Here is a 16,183-nt window from a genome sequence, read left to right as displayed (position 1 = left end):
AGAAAGTGGGGAAATAAAGGGAAAGGGTGAAAGGAGAGGCAGGAATGGGGGAAGGAGGGATAGAGGGAAGTGCGCGGGGGGTGGGGGGTACAGAGGAAGAAGGGGTGGATGGAGAAGGAGGGAGAGGAGGGGGAGCGAAGAAGGGGAGGATGGAGAAAGGGAAGGAGGGATGAAAGGAGGGAGGGAACGGGGGCACGGAGGGGAGGGAGAGGTGGGCTGGCCCCGGCGGCGCCATGTGATGCCCTCTCCTCCCCGGGCTCTCCCGGCGCGGAGCGCAGCGGAGCATCCCCGCATCCCCCGGCGGAGCATCCCCGCATCCCCCCGCGGAGCATCCCCGCATCCCCCGGCGGAGCATCCCCGCGGGGCCGGTGAGTGCCGGGGCTGGGGTGGGCAGGGCAAGGCTGGGGCTGCTTCCCGTGTCCGGGTACGGGTGGGAAGCGGTTCAGCAGGTGCCTTCGGAGGGGTTCCGAATCGGATGTAAAGCCCTGAAAGTTTAAAACCGAGGGAAGAGGGATCGGGGTGAGGAGCCGCAGGGCTCAGGGCAGGTATCCGTGTGCTTTCCGTATTCCCCTCGGGGTGGGAACCGGGCGGGGAGCGCCGCGGGCACCGCCCCGGGCAGCATCCACCGCATCCTCGGAGCGCGGAGCGCGGCCGGAGCCGCCGGGGAGCCCGGGGAGGGGTCGGGAGGGGCCCGGGTGAGGTGTCCGGGTGGGTTCCGTGTGCCCTGCCCGGGTGGGTTCCCGTTTCCCTGCCCGGGTGGGTTCCCGTTTCCCTGCCCGGGGACCGGCGCTGCTCCGGGGGCTGCGCTCCACTTCCCCCGATTCCCGACGGAAGGAGCTTAGCACGATGAAGCCGGAAAATCCCGGCGCTTCTTCCCTGAGGTTTTCCACGCTGGGCTTTTCCCCAGCCGGCTGCTGGAACCGAGGCCATCTCCCGGGCGCTGAGACCATCCCCGTCCTCAGCGCGAGTTTGGAGCGCTTGGCTGAGGAACGGATGCGTGTTTTTCCCAGGGAATATAAAATCTGCGGGAAGTCAGGCTGCGAATGTTTTCCAGCGTAGCCAAACCCCTTGGAGAGGGGAGTGTGAATTGAGTGAGGCTATCTGAGAAAAACCTGACCTGGTTCTTAAGCGAAGTGCCGGGGGTGAGGGGAAAGGCTGGATCGTGTTTCCATATGAACGGGGACGGGGAGCCCGTCCTCACTCCTCGAGCTCCTCATCCCCAGTCTGGGGAAGGTGGTGAAACATGAAATGTGAAATAATGTAAAATGTGTAATGTGAAATGTGATGGTTCAGGAGAGCAGGGAGGATCTGACACGTTCTTGATTAATTGTCGGGCATTTCATAAAACTTCCTCAGCCCCTGTCTGATGCGGGATGCTTTTTGCAGCTTTTAGGGCTGGGGCTTCCAGGCACGGAGCTGCAGGAGCTCCTCAGGGTGCCCGGGGAGAGGGTCTGACCTGGGCACCGCTGCCACCACCGTGTCCCTTGTATCCCCAGATCCCCCCGGGGACAGGAGGCCTCCTCGGAGCTGGTGGGTGCCTGCAAGGTACAGGTGAGCCCTTGGAAAGGATGTAGCATTCCCTGAAGACAGCACTGCTTCAGCCAGAACACTGAAAAAGACTATTTCAGCTGAGAAAGGGAATTTCTGCTGGGTTTCCTGCAGCAGCAGCAAGTGCTGGTGGCACGACCCAGGCTGGCAGCTTTGCTGGAGGAGCATTCCCATGTTTCCATCCCTGCTGCCTGTTGGTTTCATGAGTGTCTCGTGTCTGGGCTCCTTTCTCGGCTCCTTGAGCAGCACATTTCAGCCTGTCACATCGGGACCCACGTAAAAAGCCAAAGGGCAGGAGGCTGGCTCCCAGCAGCCCACCCTGTGCCATCACATCTTGCCCCAAGTGACACCCAAGGGACAGAAATGCCTCTGTGTGGGGGTTTCTCTGATCCCTTGCTGTTGAATATATTCATTGAGCTGAATGAATTCCCACCTGGCAGCATCCATAGCACAGCTTTTGCAGCTTCAGCTTTATTTATGGAGAGGGGAGGGAATATAAAATACAAAAGAGAAATAATGCACAAGCCTGCAGAGATTTCGTGAGCTGTGTGAGGCTGGAGTGAGCATCAGGAGCTTTTCTTAAATCAGCTGGGAAGATTTAAAGCCCTGGCATTTTTAAAATTACTTTTGAGCTAGACCCCATCATCTAGTTATGTGGGGATCTTAATCTCACTGAAATTAAAAACAGTTGGGGTTCTAGGTGTGTTCTAGAAAGAAGGTTTGGTGTCAAAGCCACACTGATTTTTAAAGCTGTATGGTCACAACTTCTAATATTTGTAGTAAAATATTTACTGGCAAAATGGAATTTGTTGAAGGACAACACATCATCAAGCTCAGGAAATGGGTTGTTACAGATGAGTGGAGTTTGTGTATGGTCTTTTAAGAAGACAGGAATTGCAGTTTTTCTTTTATTAATGAGAAGGATATTGCCTATCAGTGGAAACCCTTGTTAGAGCAGTGTCAAGGCTGCACAGAGGGCATTACTGGAGCAGCACAGCAGATGCATCCACTGACCCAGGACAACTTGTGGATGATTCATTTTCCCACCCAGTGCCCATCCTGTGCTCCCTGTGACATCCCCATCTGCAGGGAGCAGAGGCTCAGGTGACCCTGGCTCCTGCCCAGGAGACACAAAAGGGTGATGACAGATGCTCCTTTTCCCTGCAGCAGCTCTGGCTGGGAGTATCAGGTCGGGTGTAGGTGGCAGGAGGGGTGCTGAACAGAATGAGAACCTGGTGGTACCAAAGGAACCAGGCACACACAGCCAGGCCAGGTTTCACCTGGGAATAGCTGCTGGCCTGGGGCAAGGATGGAGAACAGTGAGACCAAGTCCATTCCCTGCCTGTTCCCACAGGCTCTCCCAGGATGTGGCTGCACTTCCCTGTGCTGAGCAGGACAGGGGAGCCCACGGCCTCCTGACCAGCTCATGGTGCTGTGCCTGTTCTCCACCTCATGAATGGTTCTTCCTGCCCTCTCTGCCAGGGCATTTACTGGTAAATGGCACTGGGAACTGGTAACAAATTGCTAAAATCCAGGTGGTAGAAGGTTTAGTACCTCCAGTGATGTACAAATATTTGTTATGTACATTCACTTTCCTGATTATTAAACCCAACAAGCTGCATAAAGCAAAGACCTTTCCTGTGTGAAAATGGGACCAAACTTTAGTGCCTGCTCGGCTTCAGACCTGGGGAGATGTGCATGAAGACATCACCAACAGCTTCCAAGGAGCTGTGTCCCAAATTGCTTGAGCAGAGCCAGATGGAGCAGCTGCTGGCTTTGGTCACTGGTTTAGTGGCAGTCACGAGTTGTGCCCAGGTTATGAAGTCGTTTTCCAGAGGTGTGGATGACACAGCCCTTCTGCACTTTATGCCATCATTTTGCTGCTCAGAGGCTTTGCAGTAAAGCTGGTTTCTAGGCAGGGAAGAGGGAATGCAATCTCCTAGCTAACGAGGCACTGCTCCCTGCTATCCATCATCTTTAATCACACCGAGGGGATGCAGGTCTCTGCAGCCACGGCCAGCACGTGCTGCCAGCCCAATGTGCCACTTGTCTGCAGCCCCCAGTGCTCAGAGAGCCCAGGGCCCTCGGGGGATTTCTGCCTTCCTCTCATTTATCTCCCAAAAGATGCTCATCAAACCCCTCCAGCCCTGGTGAGAAGAGCAGGAGTGGGGGAAGAGCTGCGGCTTCCTGCCCCCCTATCTCAGGTACCACCGACACGGGGGAGTGCAAGAGCTTTAATTAGCTCTTGATGCTATTTTTACCTCCCAGCATGCTTAAATTAGCTCAAGCTGTCATGCACTGAGCGTTAAGGGGAAAAGGAGGAGCGGGGGTTTGGCCCCTTTGCTGAGCAGCCTCAGCTCCTGAGCTTGGGCTGTACCTGGGGCTTTTCTTAGACCTTCCTCAGCAATGAATGTTTATAGCCCAGAGACGTTTCATGTACAGCTCTCCAAGTGCTTACACTGAATTCAGGGGCTCTGTTCACACCCGCTTCAGTTTGAAACAACATCAATACCTTACAGAAGAGGCGCTTGAGCACTTCAATCGTTACCTGCTTTGCTGCTGGAAGGACACAGAAACCTTGAAAAGCTGCAAGGAAGAGGATTATTCTCCCCTTTTTAATCTACATGGCTCTTGTAGGACTTTGTGCCAACTTTAATGATACTTGGAAGCGAAAAAGGCGCAGCTGCTAAAGCTTTAATAGCAGCAGAGCAGCCCAGCCTTGGTGCTGGAGTGAGTGGATGTGCACAGCTGATCCAGCTGTGCTCTCCCTCAGCCCTGCTCTGTCCCTGTGCTGGCCGAGGCAGCACGATGCTGCAGCCTGAACAGGGTCACTGGATCGTTGGGTTACTGCAGTTCAGGCGTTTGGGATCTAAATAAAAGCATAATGCACCTCAGGCAGAGGTTAATGGGCAGCAGCACTCCCATGGCAGCGAGGTTTCTGCAGCTCCTCCAGCACAGTCCCCAGCTGGTTTGCTGTGCAGCATTAGACATTTCCTTCTTTCATTCTGCTTTTGTAGCTCTTTGCAGGGTACTGAAAGCAGCAGTTGGGCTCAGGTCCCTGACTGTGAGCATTCTGACATTCTGAGAGTAGGAGAATTCTGTGTCAGAGTTGGTAGGGAGAGAGGACTTTGGGAAGAGCTCTGCAAAGGGCAGGGCTCAGCTATTGTTAGGGTTGTAAACTTTGAACAGAAATATAGGTTAGACCTGGAGAGCTGGACCTGGTGTGTGAGCAATATTGCAAGCTCAGAGCTTTAGCTCCTGTTTCCCTCTGGTGAAATGCACTTTGTGTAATGCTTTTCTACAACACCCCAGGGCAGGAGCTGCCAGCACGTGGATGCAGAGACCTGCCTGCCATCTGCCTGTCCCTGTCCCAGCCCTCCTGGGTCAGCCAGAGGGGGAGAGCTGAGGCTGTGCCCTTCCTGCAGGTCCTGCCTGTTTCCAAAGCCATCCCACTCCCAGCACCATCCAGAGCTGAAGCCTCCACTGAGGACCCTCATCCTTGCAGCTGATCTTCCAGAACTGCTCTTCCCACCTTCAGCCCCATCATAGATTCTCCTCTTGCCAGAGCATTGCTTCAGCTGGGGTTAACAGAGGTAAGAGGCTGGAACACCACGGAGAAAGGAGACACGTGGGTGGGATGGGTTCTATAAAAGTTTTGTGGGGGATATCTGTGGCTCCATGAGGACCATGTGAATGAGACTGGCTGTACACACACGGGCTGGGAACCAGGACCATCAGGGCTGTTTGGTCGATGATTTCATTTGCTGGGAGTTGCTGGGTTCGTCCAAAGCCATTAGTGTCAAAGAGCTGGAGCAGTGCCACCTCTCCAGCAGCGTGGCAGAGGGGCCAGGCTGGGAAAGGGTCTGCTTTGAGGGCTGGGGTGGAAAATAAACCTCAGTTATTTCTCCTTTGATCTTTGGGAATATAATTTGGTCTCCTTATCTTTGGTGCTGGAGCTGAGGTGGGCTCAGTTATCAGTAACAACTCTCTGCCAACCTGACCTAGGCAAAAGGGCAGATTTTGAGCAGTCCACAGCAGAAAGGCTGGTGAGAGATAAAGAAGGAGAGGGAAGTGGGTCAGACTTGGAGATTCAAGTTATGGTGCTTTCTACACAGCATTTCCATCGCTCTTGCACTACCATAACAGGATTTTTTTTTCACCAAACTGTAAAAAATAACTCTGGCAAGAAATGAAGCACAGGAAGTGCTGGGGAAAAGAGGACTTCTCAGAAAAATTATATAAGTCAGGTTTAAGACAGAAAATCCCAAGTAATCTCATTACCAAAATCAGTTAGTGGTGAGCCTTGCAGCGTGTGAGCTCACAAATTGTTTCTTACTGATTATTTATCAGGTATTCCTTGTGTGTGATGACAAGCACAAAATTAATAGGCTTGTTATTGCTGTGGCTCAATCTGGGCTTAAATAACTCATAACCAGCCTTTTTTTTATTCATTTATTTACTTTTGAAGCCTCCCTAGAGAGCCTGTGAGCCCAGTGTGCCCATTGATCCAGCGCTGCGCTGCTGCTCCCAGCTGAGGGGAAGATTTCAAGCCCAATATTGATCCTTTTGAAGTTTGTTTGCTCGTTGTCACAGTTACAAGCCCGTGTTCAAACTGCCATGAGATGGGCTGTTTTATTTCTTAATATCAGGCTAAACCTCCTCCACATCAAAAAGATTTATTTCTGCACTTAGTTTTTCCAATATGTATTTTCTCTCTCAGAAATCGAGCTGACATTTCTGTGTGACACTAATGCAGCTCTTAAAGCTGTTGATGTATTTCAGTCTTCCCATGTGCCAGGGGAGCTGGTGGGTGCCCAGAACAGGGCACCTAGGAGCCGTGTGGACCAGCTCCAACCCATATCCCCTTTGGAAATTTCCTTCTTGATGAAAAGCAGGAGACGCTGCTTTTCTCTGCAGCCATCTCTGCTTTCTCCAGCTATTCTATGGAGCCAGAGCAGCGCTGTGCTGCTCTCCTGCCTGCAGCACACTTTTCCCAGGCTTCAGGAGGGGCTGTTCCTTCCCAAGCAGTAATTCCAGAACTATCCTGGCTGCCCAGTTTTCCAGGTCAGGTTCGTGGAGCTGCTTCTCCTGTGATCCCAGACGGAGCCGTGGGTGCTGCCCTCTCCATCTCCTCCTCTTCCTCTCCTCAGCTGTGGTTAAAGGACCACATGTGCTCCTCACACTGGTCCAACCCTCTCTGCCAGCCCACAGAGCAGCAGTTCAGCTGCACACCCTGTTTTGGGGACTGGAGCATTTGCACCCTTTGGGTGCTCCATGAGCTTGGTGGGACCGTTCTGTTTCACAGGTTATTAATGACCAAATCTCTGGATTTGTCCCTGAGGGAGCCAGGGTGAGTTGTGCTGGCTGAAGAAGGGTGACAGTGCAGTGGCACAGTCCTGCCTGTCAGCTCTGAGAAGTTTTGCTCTGAAAGAGCTGCTCTCCTTGACCTATTTTATATTTTTTTTGCCCACATTATGGCCTGTGTTGTGTCCTGAGGAAGGGATCACACTGCTCGAAGGCCCTTTATTTTTAACCAGCCCAATTTCTTGTTGCAGCTTAGTGGGAGCTGGTCCTTTCAGTTCTGCTCCATCACAGCTCACACTCTCTGCCATTCAATTGCTCCTACCCAGGTCCCTGGTGTTCTTTGTACATCCATTGCTCACTCAGAGGGTTTCCTACTCCCCTTTCACTGGCTTCCTTCCTTCTCCTTTATGTTCTGCTCAGCCTCCCCACTACTCCAGATCCATGGCTGAATCTCTGATTTCCCTGGCCCTTGGTTTGCAGTATGGACCAGGCACTCACAGCCATGGGCCACCAGGCTTGTCCTGGACCTCAGCACCCCTCCACAAACAAACCCTCCCCTTCTGTCTGCTCCAATAACCTTGGCAGTGCTTCCCTTCCTCCCAGATGTCAGGAAATTGGAAATGATGCTTTAACCACATAAAAATCAATGGCTTGGCTGCTTCTGCCTTTACCCAGGGCAGGAGGGAGCTGCTGTTTTCTGGTGAACCCAGAGCAGTGATTTATTGAGGTGACCCATCCTGTCCAGGCAGCTGACCAGTGATATATTCATTTTTTTCAGCCCACCCACACAGCCCAGAGAAGTGGCTTGTGCTTGGCATTAGGCCACAGATGTGGGCTCAGAAATCTGCCCAGGATATTTCCTTTCTGTGACTGTGGAGCAACAGGTAAGGACTTACTCCTAGACCTGGATGAACATGTTGGAAAAAGTGCCAGTACTCATTTCATTTCCAAAGGATTCAGGCCCAGAAAGGGCCATGTGCTGTTTCCATCAGCAACTCTTGCTCCAAGGCAAGGAGAAATTCATTGCAAGGACTGCAGATTACATTGCAGGCTACATTTATTATTCCCTGGACTGCTACCAGAATGCACAGTGTGATCAAAGGAGCAAGAGCAGTTCTAAGGTTCTATTTCCTGGAAATCTTTGGGACTCTATTCATTTAATTTAAAATCCAGCTCCTGTTGGAAACTAAACAGCCATAGGAAGCATAACACAATTGATAAAGGTCACTGTGGACTAAATCCTTTCTGATAACCAAGCCAGCTCCTGTTCTTGTCCTTGGAAAACCTTCCACTCTGGGAATCCTGCAGGCACTGGGGCTGGGGAAGGTTTGTTTCAAGCAGCTGTTCTGCACATCCCTACCCCTGTTCCCCATCACATCAGGTTGGACTCTGTGTGCCAGCGAGGCAGTAATAGGCACCAGTCCCTAATGTATCAGTGATTTTGTGGAAATTGAAGTGTGAGAGGGAAAAAGAATGAGGCAATTGAGAGGTGCAGCTCTGACACCCGAGCCTGTCCCTGCTGCTCACATCACACCAGCAGAAATGAGACCAAATGGGTCTATTTTCCAGTGCCTGATGTTGGTGGACAGCAAATCACAGAAACTCTTCATTATTCCCCTCTAAGTGTCTTTGTCTGGACCTTCACATACTTCCTACTATGATTTCTGGCTCGTTATTAACAAAAATGTGCAGGGAGGATGATTGTTGATGATACATGAGCCAAGAATAGATTCCAGTTCCTTCTACCATTTTGGCACCAAAATGCCAAGAGGGATGAGACACCCTGTAGTAAATGCTGTTCATTTTGAGGCAGCAACTAGAAAATACATCTCTGGCTGAGCTAGGGAGAAGAATGGATGAGCCAGAGGATCTGTGTTTTGGGTGTTTGATTGCTGAATCCAATGGGAATCCACAGAGATGGGAAATGGCATCTTCCCCATGGAATGGCACTGGGCTGATGTGCTTCTCTGCCCTACAGCCACCAGTTTCTTCTTTGGCTGCTGCCTTCTAATTCTTCAGGGAAAAAAAAAAATCTGAGCATCCTCTCAGCACTTTTCTCCTCGCTCCCCTAGCAGGGAGGTATTTCTCCTGGGAACACATCCTACTTTCCTTGAGCTGAGGGAAGCATTAAGTAACATTGAAAATGAGGCTGTTTAGCAAAGCCAAAGGTGGAGGGAAAGCTTGCAGGAGTGTGAGCTGGAGCACTTGCTTGGGCTGTCTGGAGACAGCAATCCCCTTCCTGTAGGTTGGAACCTTCTGGGGAAAGGCACAGTGTGAACGTAGGAAGAGCCAAATCCTTAATTTCATATGGAAGGGAATTGTCAAAGCTGTTGCAGCGCTTGAGGGTGCGAGTACATCTGCTTCCTACCAAGATGTACTTGCCTGCTTTGGACTCTGGGTCAGGTGTGATAATTAAAGACTCTCTCTCTCCTTCTCTGTCTTTCACTCAAGAATTTGATACTCTTCCAGCAGCATTCCCTGCTTTTCTCTCTTATGCTGCCCAAAGCAGTGAGCTGGAGGGGCACACAGACCTTGGGTGTTGCATCTGTTCAGTAAATGCCTTTCTTTGGACTCCACAGTAACTACAAGTTTCCTTCATGCTAATCTAAATGAAAGTGCTGCAAACACAGCCCAGGATGGGTGTGGGGAGCTGGTGCTGTGGATTTATGAGACAGAAGTGAAGGGGATGAGCACTGCAAGAGCTCAGAGCTCCCCAGAGAGCTGAAGGAGCAAAAAACCTCTCTCAGCATCACCTACTCGCTTTCACCTTGAGGGAATTATGGCACAACATTATCCTTGGAGGCTTTCAGGTGTAAAAGTACAAGCTGTGAGAACTTTTGGCACCTGTGAGAGTCCGTGTAAGCAAGTGAGAATTAATACATTTGCATCTTAGGCACTAGAAAAAAAAACACCCTCCTCCAGTCTGCTTGGCCGTGTTGGAACAGGGAGTTGTCATCTCCTGGTCCAGGCAGGATTTGTGTTTTCTGATTTAATCACTAAACCACCAGCTTTACTGCAGTGATAAGAGCAACAGGACTTCTCTTCCAAGGAGTCTGTTCACCAAGGGAACACAGGAGAGATGGAGCCACTCCTGAGGGTGTGAAACAAAACTGGTGCAGTTCTAAAGGGAGTGCATGGCAGATGCAGCCTGCTTACAAAGTCACTAGCTTTGTTGTCTAGCTGGATTTAGATATTTTTTCCTTATTGCTTTGCAGTACTGAATAGCAGCAAAATGTGCCTTGGAAAATATACATGACATGGCACTTATCTGTGATTCATTCTGCCTTTATAACAGCAGTCAGTGGCACTATCTGCTTCCTTGCTGCTCTGCACAAGAGCATCTCTCACACGTTTCCTTCTCCTTCTTGCTCTTATTCCTCTAATCTTCTGCTGCTGTGGGTTCCCCCCACCCCAATACTAATTTCACTTTTTTCTCCACTGCACCAAGAACTCTGATTTCTGGTGCTATTTTATCAGTTTGCAGGGCAACATAGGAATTGCTAATTTGCCCAAAGTAGCAAATGTGCAGTTAAAAAAAAATAAAAAATATATAATAATAATAGTAATTTAAAAAGAAAATATCCTATACATAAGTGACACAGGGATGAGGGAAGGTTTTCCTTTAAGGCTTGCCAAGGGCCTGGCTGCAGCTCTCTGTCCCCATTTCCCTGCCTCCCTCCAAAGCACAAGGTGGGTTTGGACAAGGGAGATACCAGCAGCTCTGGCAAGAGCAATGTACAAAAAAGAAGCAGATTATCGTGTCATGACACTGTTTCAAGCTGTTTGATGATGTCATAAATGTAGAATGGCTTTTGCACAATTAGCATGATCTCCTAATTGCTGAATCTACCCTGGAAGGGGAAGAACAGCGAGGTTGGAGGGGATTGGGATGGTGATGGTGATGGTGATGGTGATAGTGATGGTGATGGGGATGGTGATGGTGATGGTGATAGTGATGGTGATGGGGATGGTGATGGGGATGGTGATGGTGATGGTGATGGTGATGCTCAGGGCTGGGGCTGGTCCAGCAGGTACAAGCAGCTCTGCTGATCCCTGACCGTGGTGTCTGTGATACTCAGCAGCTCCTGGGCTGGACTGGCAGCGCTTGATAAGGCTCTGCAGGGAGATTAAGATAAAATAAGATATAATATTATAAGATACAAGATTATAAGAGATAAGATGATAAGATATAAGATGATGTAAGATATAAGATATAAGACATAAGACATAAGATGATATCTTTTGTGGGGAGGGGTCTTAAAAGGAGGAAGTAAGGCAAGTCTTCCCCGCCCTGAACTCTCGGCCTTTTCTATCAATGACAATACAAATGGCTTTTGGGGCAACTCCAGTTTTGCAAAGAATGAGTTTCTGGTTGCAATTATTTGTGTTCTTTGGACCTACCTACCAGTTTCATCCTTTCCCATTGCAAGCCCAGCTGAGCAAACATAAATTGACAGGCAATCAATTATTTAAGCTTCAGGTAACTATCTCAAGCCCAGTTTCTTCTAACTTTAAAGTAAAACCCTAATTTCTTTAAGCTTAGTGTTTCATTCTAATGCCTCCTTGCAGCTCAGCCCAGGGCAGAGCTCCTGATGCTGGTGGCGATGAGTGCCTGCAGCAGGAAGGCGCTGACCCTGCTCAGCAGCGTGTTCGCCGTCTGCGGCCTCGGCCTCCTGGGCATCTCTGTCAGCACCGACTACTGGCTCTACCTGGAGGAGGGCATCGTCCAGCCCCAAAACCAGACGGCCGAGATCAAGCTCTCGCTGCACTCGGGGCTCTGGAGGGTTTGCTTTCTGGCAGGTAGGGTATCCCAGACAAAAAACGTCCCCTTGGTTCGTGGGTGCCACATCCCCTGGGGGTGTCAGTGCCACCCAGCAGGAAAGGGCTAAGACAAACGAGATTTTTAGAGGCTTTGCCCATCTCTGCTTCCAAACTCTGGCACAACCTTTGGCAAGCAATGTTATCTCTTCATGCCTGACTTTAACAGCCCAAAGGGTAAATGTGCCTTTGAACACAGGCTATGGTGAGTTTACTGCTGCCCTGCCAGACCCCCTGCCCTGTCCAGAGCTGCAGACACAGTGCCTTGGGCAGCAGCTAAAAACTTTCCATTTCATCCCTGCAAAATTTGGATTCAGGTCAGCTGGACCATTCCCCTGTCTGTGCCAAGTTTGATGAAGCAACTTGGCTGCAGGGACAGAGCTGAATAGAACCCAAGGGAATGGGAATCTCAAAGTGACCAACCTGAAATGTCACAAAGTTTCAGCCGTTTTGGAAAAGTCAGGGGAGAAGTGAGGAGCTCTGATATCACCCCAAGGGTGACCTTAAACCCCCTGGCTTCAGAGTTCATGTTTTTGTCTGTGTCTGCCACAGGTGAGGAGCGTGGCCGGTGCTTCACCATCGAATACGTCATGCCCATGAACATCCAGCTGACATCTGAATCCACAATCAACGTCCTGAGTAAGTGCTTGGGTGGGGTTTCACCCTTTACATCCTGCAAATCACCAAGTTCCAAGTGCAAGGGACCCTCCCCAAGAAACCCCCTTTGTGTCCTTGCCAGAGAAGCTCTGAGTTCCTTGACAGTGCTGCCATACAAGCCTGCAACTGCATTTTTCAGTGTGCTCATAAGCTTTTGGGGACATCCCTTTCTGATGGCAGGATGCTCATGGAGGCTCTAAAATGTACAATTTCCTATCACTGGCTCTTCAGCACTAATGTTTATCATAATGTCTGGCTTTTTAGTCTCCTCTCCATAATTTTCAGCTGTATTTATTCCCTATATAACCCCTATGTATTACACATTATATAGCAGGATGAATTAAGGATGGTGTGTCACAGCTCTCATGATTAATTCTGCAGTCATTTCTGAATTAATAAATAGAAGTGTTCTGCAAACACTTATACAGTGAAGCCAGAGAAAAATGCAGGTTCTGATGGTTTCCTGTGCAACACTTCACACAGGAACCCTCAGAAGTGCAAACATCAGCAGAGTCCCCACCATGGAGGTGGAACATGGCACAGGTTACCCAGAGAGTCTGTGGATGCTCCATCCCTGGAAATGTTCAAGGCCATGTTGGATGGAGCCTGGGATAGTGGAAAGTGTCCCTGCCCATGGCAGAGAGACATCCCTTCCAACCCAAACCATCCTGTGATTCCACAATCCTATGTTTTACTCAGCTCATTAGCAAGGAGAGAAACTCAGACACAACATGATCTGAGCAGGAGGGCTGGAGCCCTCTCACCCAGCCAAGCCCATTTCTCACATTATTTAAGGAATATTAACCTGTTCTCACTTCCCTCTGCTCCTCTCTCAACAGAGATGATCCGCTCTGCCACCCCCTTCCCCCTGGTCAGCCTCTTCTTCATGTTCATCGGCTTCATCCTGAGCAACATCGGCCACATCCGGCCCCACAGGACCATCCTCGCCTTCGTCTCGGGGATATTCTTCATCCTGTCAGGTGGGTTTTGCGAACCAGCTTTTCTCCTGACAGCCCTTGAGCATGGAGCACGTTTGCTTTGGTAGCTGCTGGCGCTCTCCTAAGCTGCCCTGGTGGCTCCTTGTTGGACTCATCGCTCCCAGCTCAGTCCCACAGCCTGAGCAGATCTTGTGGGATGGATGCAGAGCTGGTTTGTGGAAATGTGGGGAAAGGCCCCCCACCCGTGCAGGAGCAGGTGCTGGAGGAGACTCGCAGCACATCAGTCACAGGAGAGATCTGAAACTTCAAACTGCTCACTTGGGCTGTGTCTACATGAGAAAAGTGAATGTTTTATTCATGGTGTTGTGCAAGTGCTAAACAAATAGCTGTGACAGCTGAGCTTTGAAGCAGCTCCTACCGGAGCCAGATCTCTCCTCCCAGTGCTCACAGATTTCCCCGAGCAGGAAATGTTTGACTGGAATGAGAGGAGTGCTCTGGGTTAGAGCAGCAGGAGGGTTCTTTACCCAGTTATTACAAGCACCCACATTTTTTTACTTTCCCCCAAAGTCAGGCCTTCAGGAAGGTTCTTCTTCAGCAGCTTCATCCCTGAAGCATTTCCCACTGTCCTTCTCCAGGTCTGTCACTGGTGGTGGGGCTGGTCCTCTACATATCCAGCATTAATGACGAGATGCTCAACAGGACCAAGGACTCGGAGTCGTTCTTCAATTACAAATATGGGTGGTCCTTTGCCTTCTCTGCCATCTCCTTCCTTCTCACAGAGGTACCCACACCCCTGTAACAAGTCTATCCCATTCCCAGGGGTGGGCAGGCTGAGGCTGATGGCAAAAAGAGGGCTCAGATGGGGTTTAAGGAGGGCTCTGAGGGTTGGGGGGTAATGTATAGCGTGAAGAGGACATGCAGGGGGGACAAACCCAACCTGGAGCACTGATGGGGCGTTTGACCACAGCTTGGTGCCAGGCACGAAAAGCAGAGATGAGGCTGTGCTACATCATTCATTGCACAGCTCCAAGGCATGGGGCAGTGACAGCCCTTGGGAGCTTTAGAGCATCAGCACCAGCACAAAAAAAGCGATTTGTGTGCTGACCTGTCAGGGTGGCATTGCAGGGCCTCAGGCTGTGTCTCTGTCCCTCAGAGTGCCGGGGTGATGTCTGTGTACCTGTTCATGAAGCGCTACACGGCCGAGGACCTCTACAGACCCCACCCGGGCTTCTACCGGCCCCGGCTGAGCAACTGCTCCGACTACTCGGGGCAGTTCCTGCACCCCGACGCGTGGGCGCGGGGCCGCAGCCCCTCGGACATCTCCAGCGAGGCGTCCCTGCAGATGAACAGTAACTACCCAGCCCTGCTCAAGTGTCCTGACTACGACCAGATGTCCTCGTCCCCGTGCTGAGCCCCGCGCCCGCCCCGGCGCTCGCCGCGTCCCGACTCCGTTTGTCGTTTTTTTTCGGCCGCTCTTCCTGGCCAATTCTCTATTTATAGGAGCGTAAATATAACCAGAGAGATTGGTTATATAACCAATAGTGTAACCTAGAGAATTGGGATGTTTCCCTTTCTTTGGTTTTTTTATTTTTGGTTGTTTTATTTCTCCCTGCATAACTAAGAATCTCGCCAAAGTCGTCCTCTCTCAGCTCATCCCGCTGAGCAAACAGCAGTTCTGCCTGGGGGATAAATCTAGGGCTGGACTCAAGAACAGGAAAAAAGAAAATAGAGTAGAACTAAGGAAAAAAATGGTGTATTTTTTTGGTGTAGGTAGGTAGGCTGATAAAGCTTGTGCATTCGACTGTATCATTGAATTCTATATTTACTGGCCAGAGCGCCAGCAGGCAGAAAAGATTTGTGTAACTTTCCAAGAAATAACCAGCATTAGAAAAATATAAATTTTGCCTTGACTGAACACTTACTGATTGGTATCTCTCAGTGCTGGGTATCAGTTCCAGCCAGGCTGGAATAGGAAATAGCCATCCTTCAATGAGACCTCAGCAGCTTTGGGCACCAGCAGGTTGTTGTTCCCCTATGGCCACTTGCAAACTGTTGCTTAAATATCTCATGTTAGACTGGAGGCACTCTGGGGTGCTGGGCTGGAGGGGTGGCTCCAGCACCCAAATTTCCTCTGCTGCCCTACAGACAGGAGATCTGAAACATAAATGGGAAAATTTCAGCGCAGCATTGAGTGGAAAACAACCTAAACTTTTCCCATGGGAAACATCAGGTGCGGGATTTAGCAGAAAGAAGTTATTTCAGTGAAAGGCAAGATCCCAAACTGGTGTCAAGTGATGTAGCTGAGATTATTGGTACAAGTCCACTGCAGCAAAGTAGTTGGCTTATATTACATTTTGGCAAGAAAATTATATTTTCGCTTTTAGTGTGTGTGTGTATCTAAACTTTATTTTGAGGTTTTAAGTTTGAAAATTTTATTTGATGCTTTGGCATTTTGGCCTTAGCCAGCTGCCAGGGGAGAGCATCACTGGTGGAAAATAAAGGGCAGGGAAGGAAAAGGCTGTGACCCCTTGTGTGAGCCCCAGCTTGTCACCTTGCAGGAGAAAGAGCTTTGTCCAAACTTTATTTCTGTTCTTATTATTTTAAACCTTTCTGAAAATTTCCTTTCTGCGAAACAAGACTGTCTGGGGATTCTTGGTATATTTGAGTTTGTTTTGTCTTACTGTTAATTAAAAGAAATAGAATATATGCAGTTTTAACCTCATTTGTATCACACTGTGTAATGAATGTTGGACCTCTTCATTTTTTTAATTTAATAATATTATTTGCTATTAAATATTTATTATTTACAAACTCCTCCAAAGCAGGGACCAAGTCCTGATGCAGCACCACGGTTTGCATCCATTACAACACCCATTCCACAGAACATCACTGCAGGAGTGTATCCAGCCAGCTCTAGA

At 49.9% G+C, this 16,183-nt stretch overlaps 1 protein-coding gene across 3 annotated transcripts; it reads left to right on the top strand.

Moving 5' to 3' along the window:
- The first annotated feature begins 245 nt into the window (after nucleotides 1-245).
- On the top strand, nucleotides 246-15,982 carry CACNG5 (calcium voltage-gated channel auxiliary subunit gamma 5). 3 transcript variants are annotated; one of them, XM_033076937.2, is made up of 7 exons: nucleotides 246-368; nucleotides 4,974-5,141; nucleotides 11,422-11,652; nucleotides 12,223-12,309; nucleotides 13,167-13,307; nucleotides 13,901-14,046; nucleotides 14,419-15,982. In XM_033076937.2, the coding sequence occupies exons 3-7, from the start codon at nucleotides 11,445-11,447 to the stop codon at nucleotides 14,674-14,676; spliced, it is 840 nt and encodes a 279-aa protein (XP_032932828.1). In that variant the 5' UTR covers nucleotides 246-368; nucleotides 4,974-5,141; nucleotides 11,422-11,444; the 3' UTR covers nucleotides 14,677-15,982. The 3 variants fall into 3 exon arrangements, with proteins under 3 accessions (XP_032932828.1, XP_032932826.1, XP_032932827.1); XM_033076935.2 differs by having other exon boundaries at nucleotides 305-368; nucleotides 4,861-5,141; XM_033076936.2 differs by lacking the exon at nucleotides 246-368 and having other exon boundaries at nucleotides 4,251-5,141.
- The last annotated feature ends 201 nt before the right edge of the window (nucleotides 15,983-16,183 follow it).

The sequence above is a fragment of the Catharus ustulatus genome, chromosome 20, assembly GCF_009819885.2.
Source record: "Catharus ustulatus isolate bCatUst1 chromosome 20, bCatUst1.pri.v2, whole genome shotgun sequence".
Lineage (NCBI taxonomy): Eukaryota > Metazoa > Chordata > Aves > Passeriformes > Turdidae > Catharus > Catharus ustulatus.
The sequence above is the reverse complement of the archived record's forward strand: the minus strand, read 5'-3'. Positions and strand labels throughout refer to the sequence as shown.

What these genes read in the sequence shown, in the direction of transcription:
- CACNG5 (XM_033076937.2), top strand. Translation starts at nt 11,445, where the DNA reads ATGCTGGTGGCGATGAGTGCCTGCAGCAGGAAGGCGCTGACCCTGCTC. An exon ending in GAGGGTTTGCTTTCTGGCAG is followed by an intron (nt 11,653 to 12,222) that starts GTAGGGTATCCC and finishes TGTCTGCCACAG; the next exon opens with GTGAGGAGCGTGGCCGGTGC. An exon ending in ATCCACAATCAACGTCCTGA is followed by an intron (nt 12,310 to 13,166) that starts GTAAGTGCTTGG and finishes CTCTCTCAACAG; the next exon opens with AGATGATCCGCTCTGCCACC.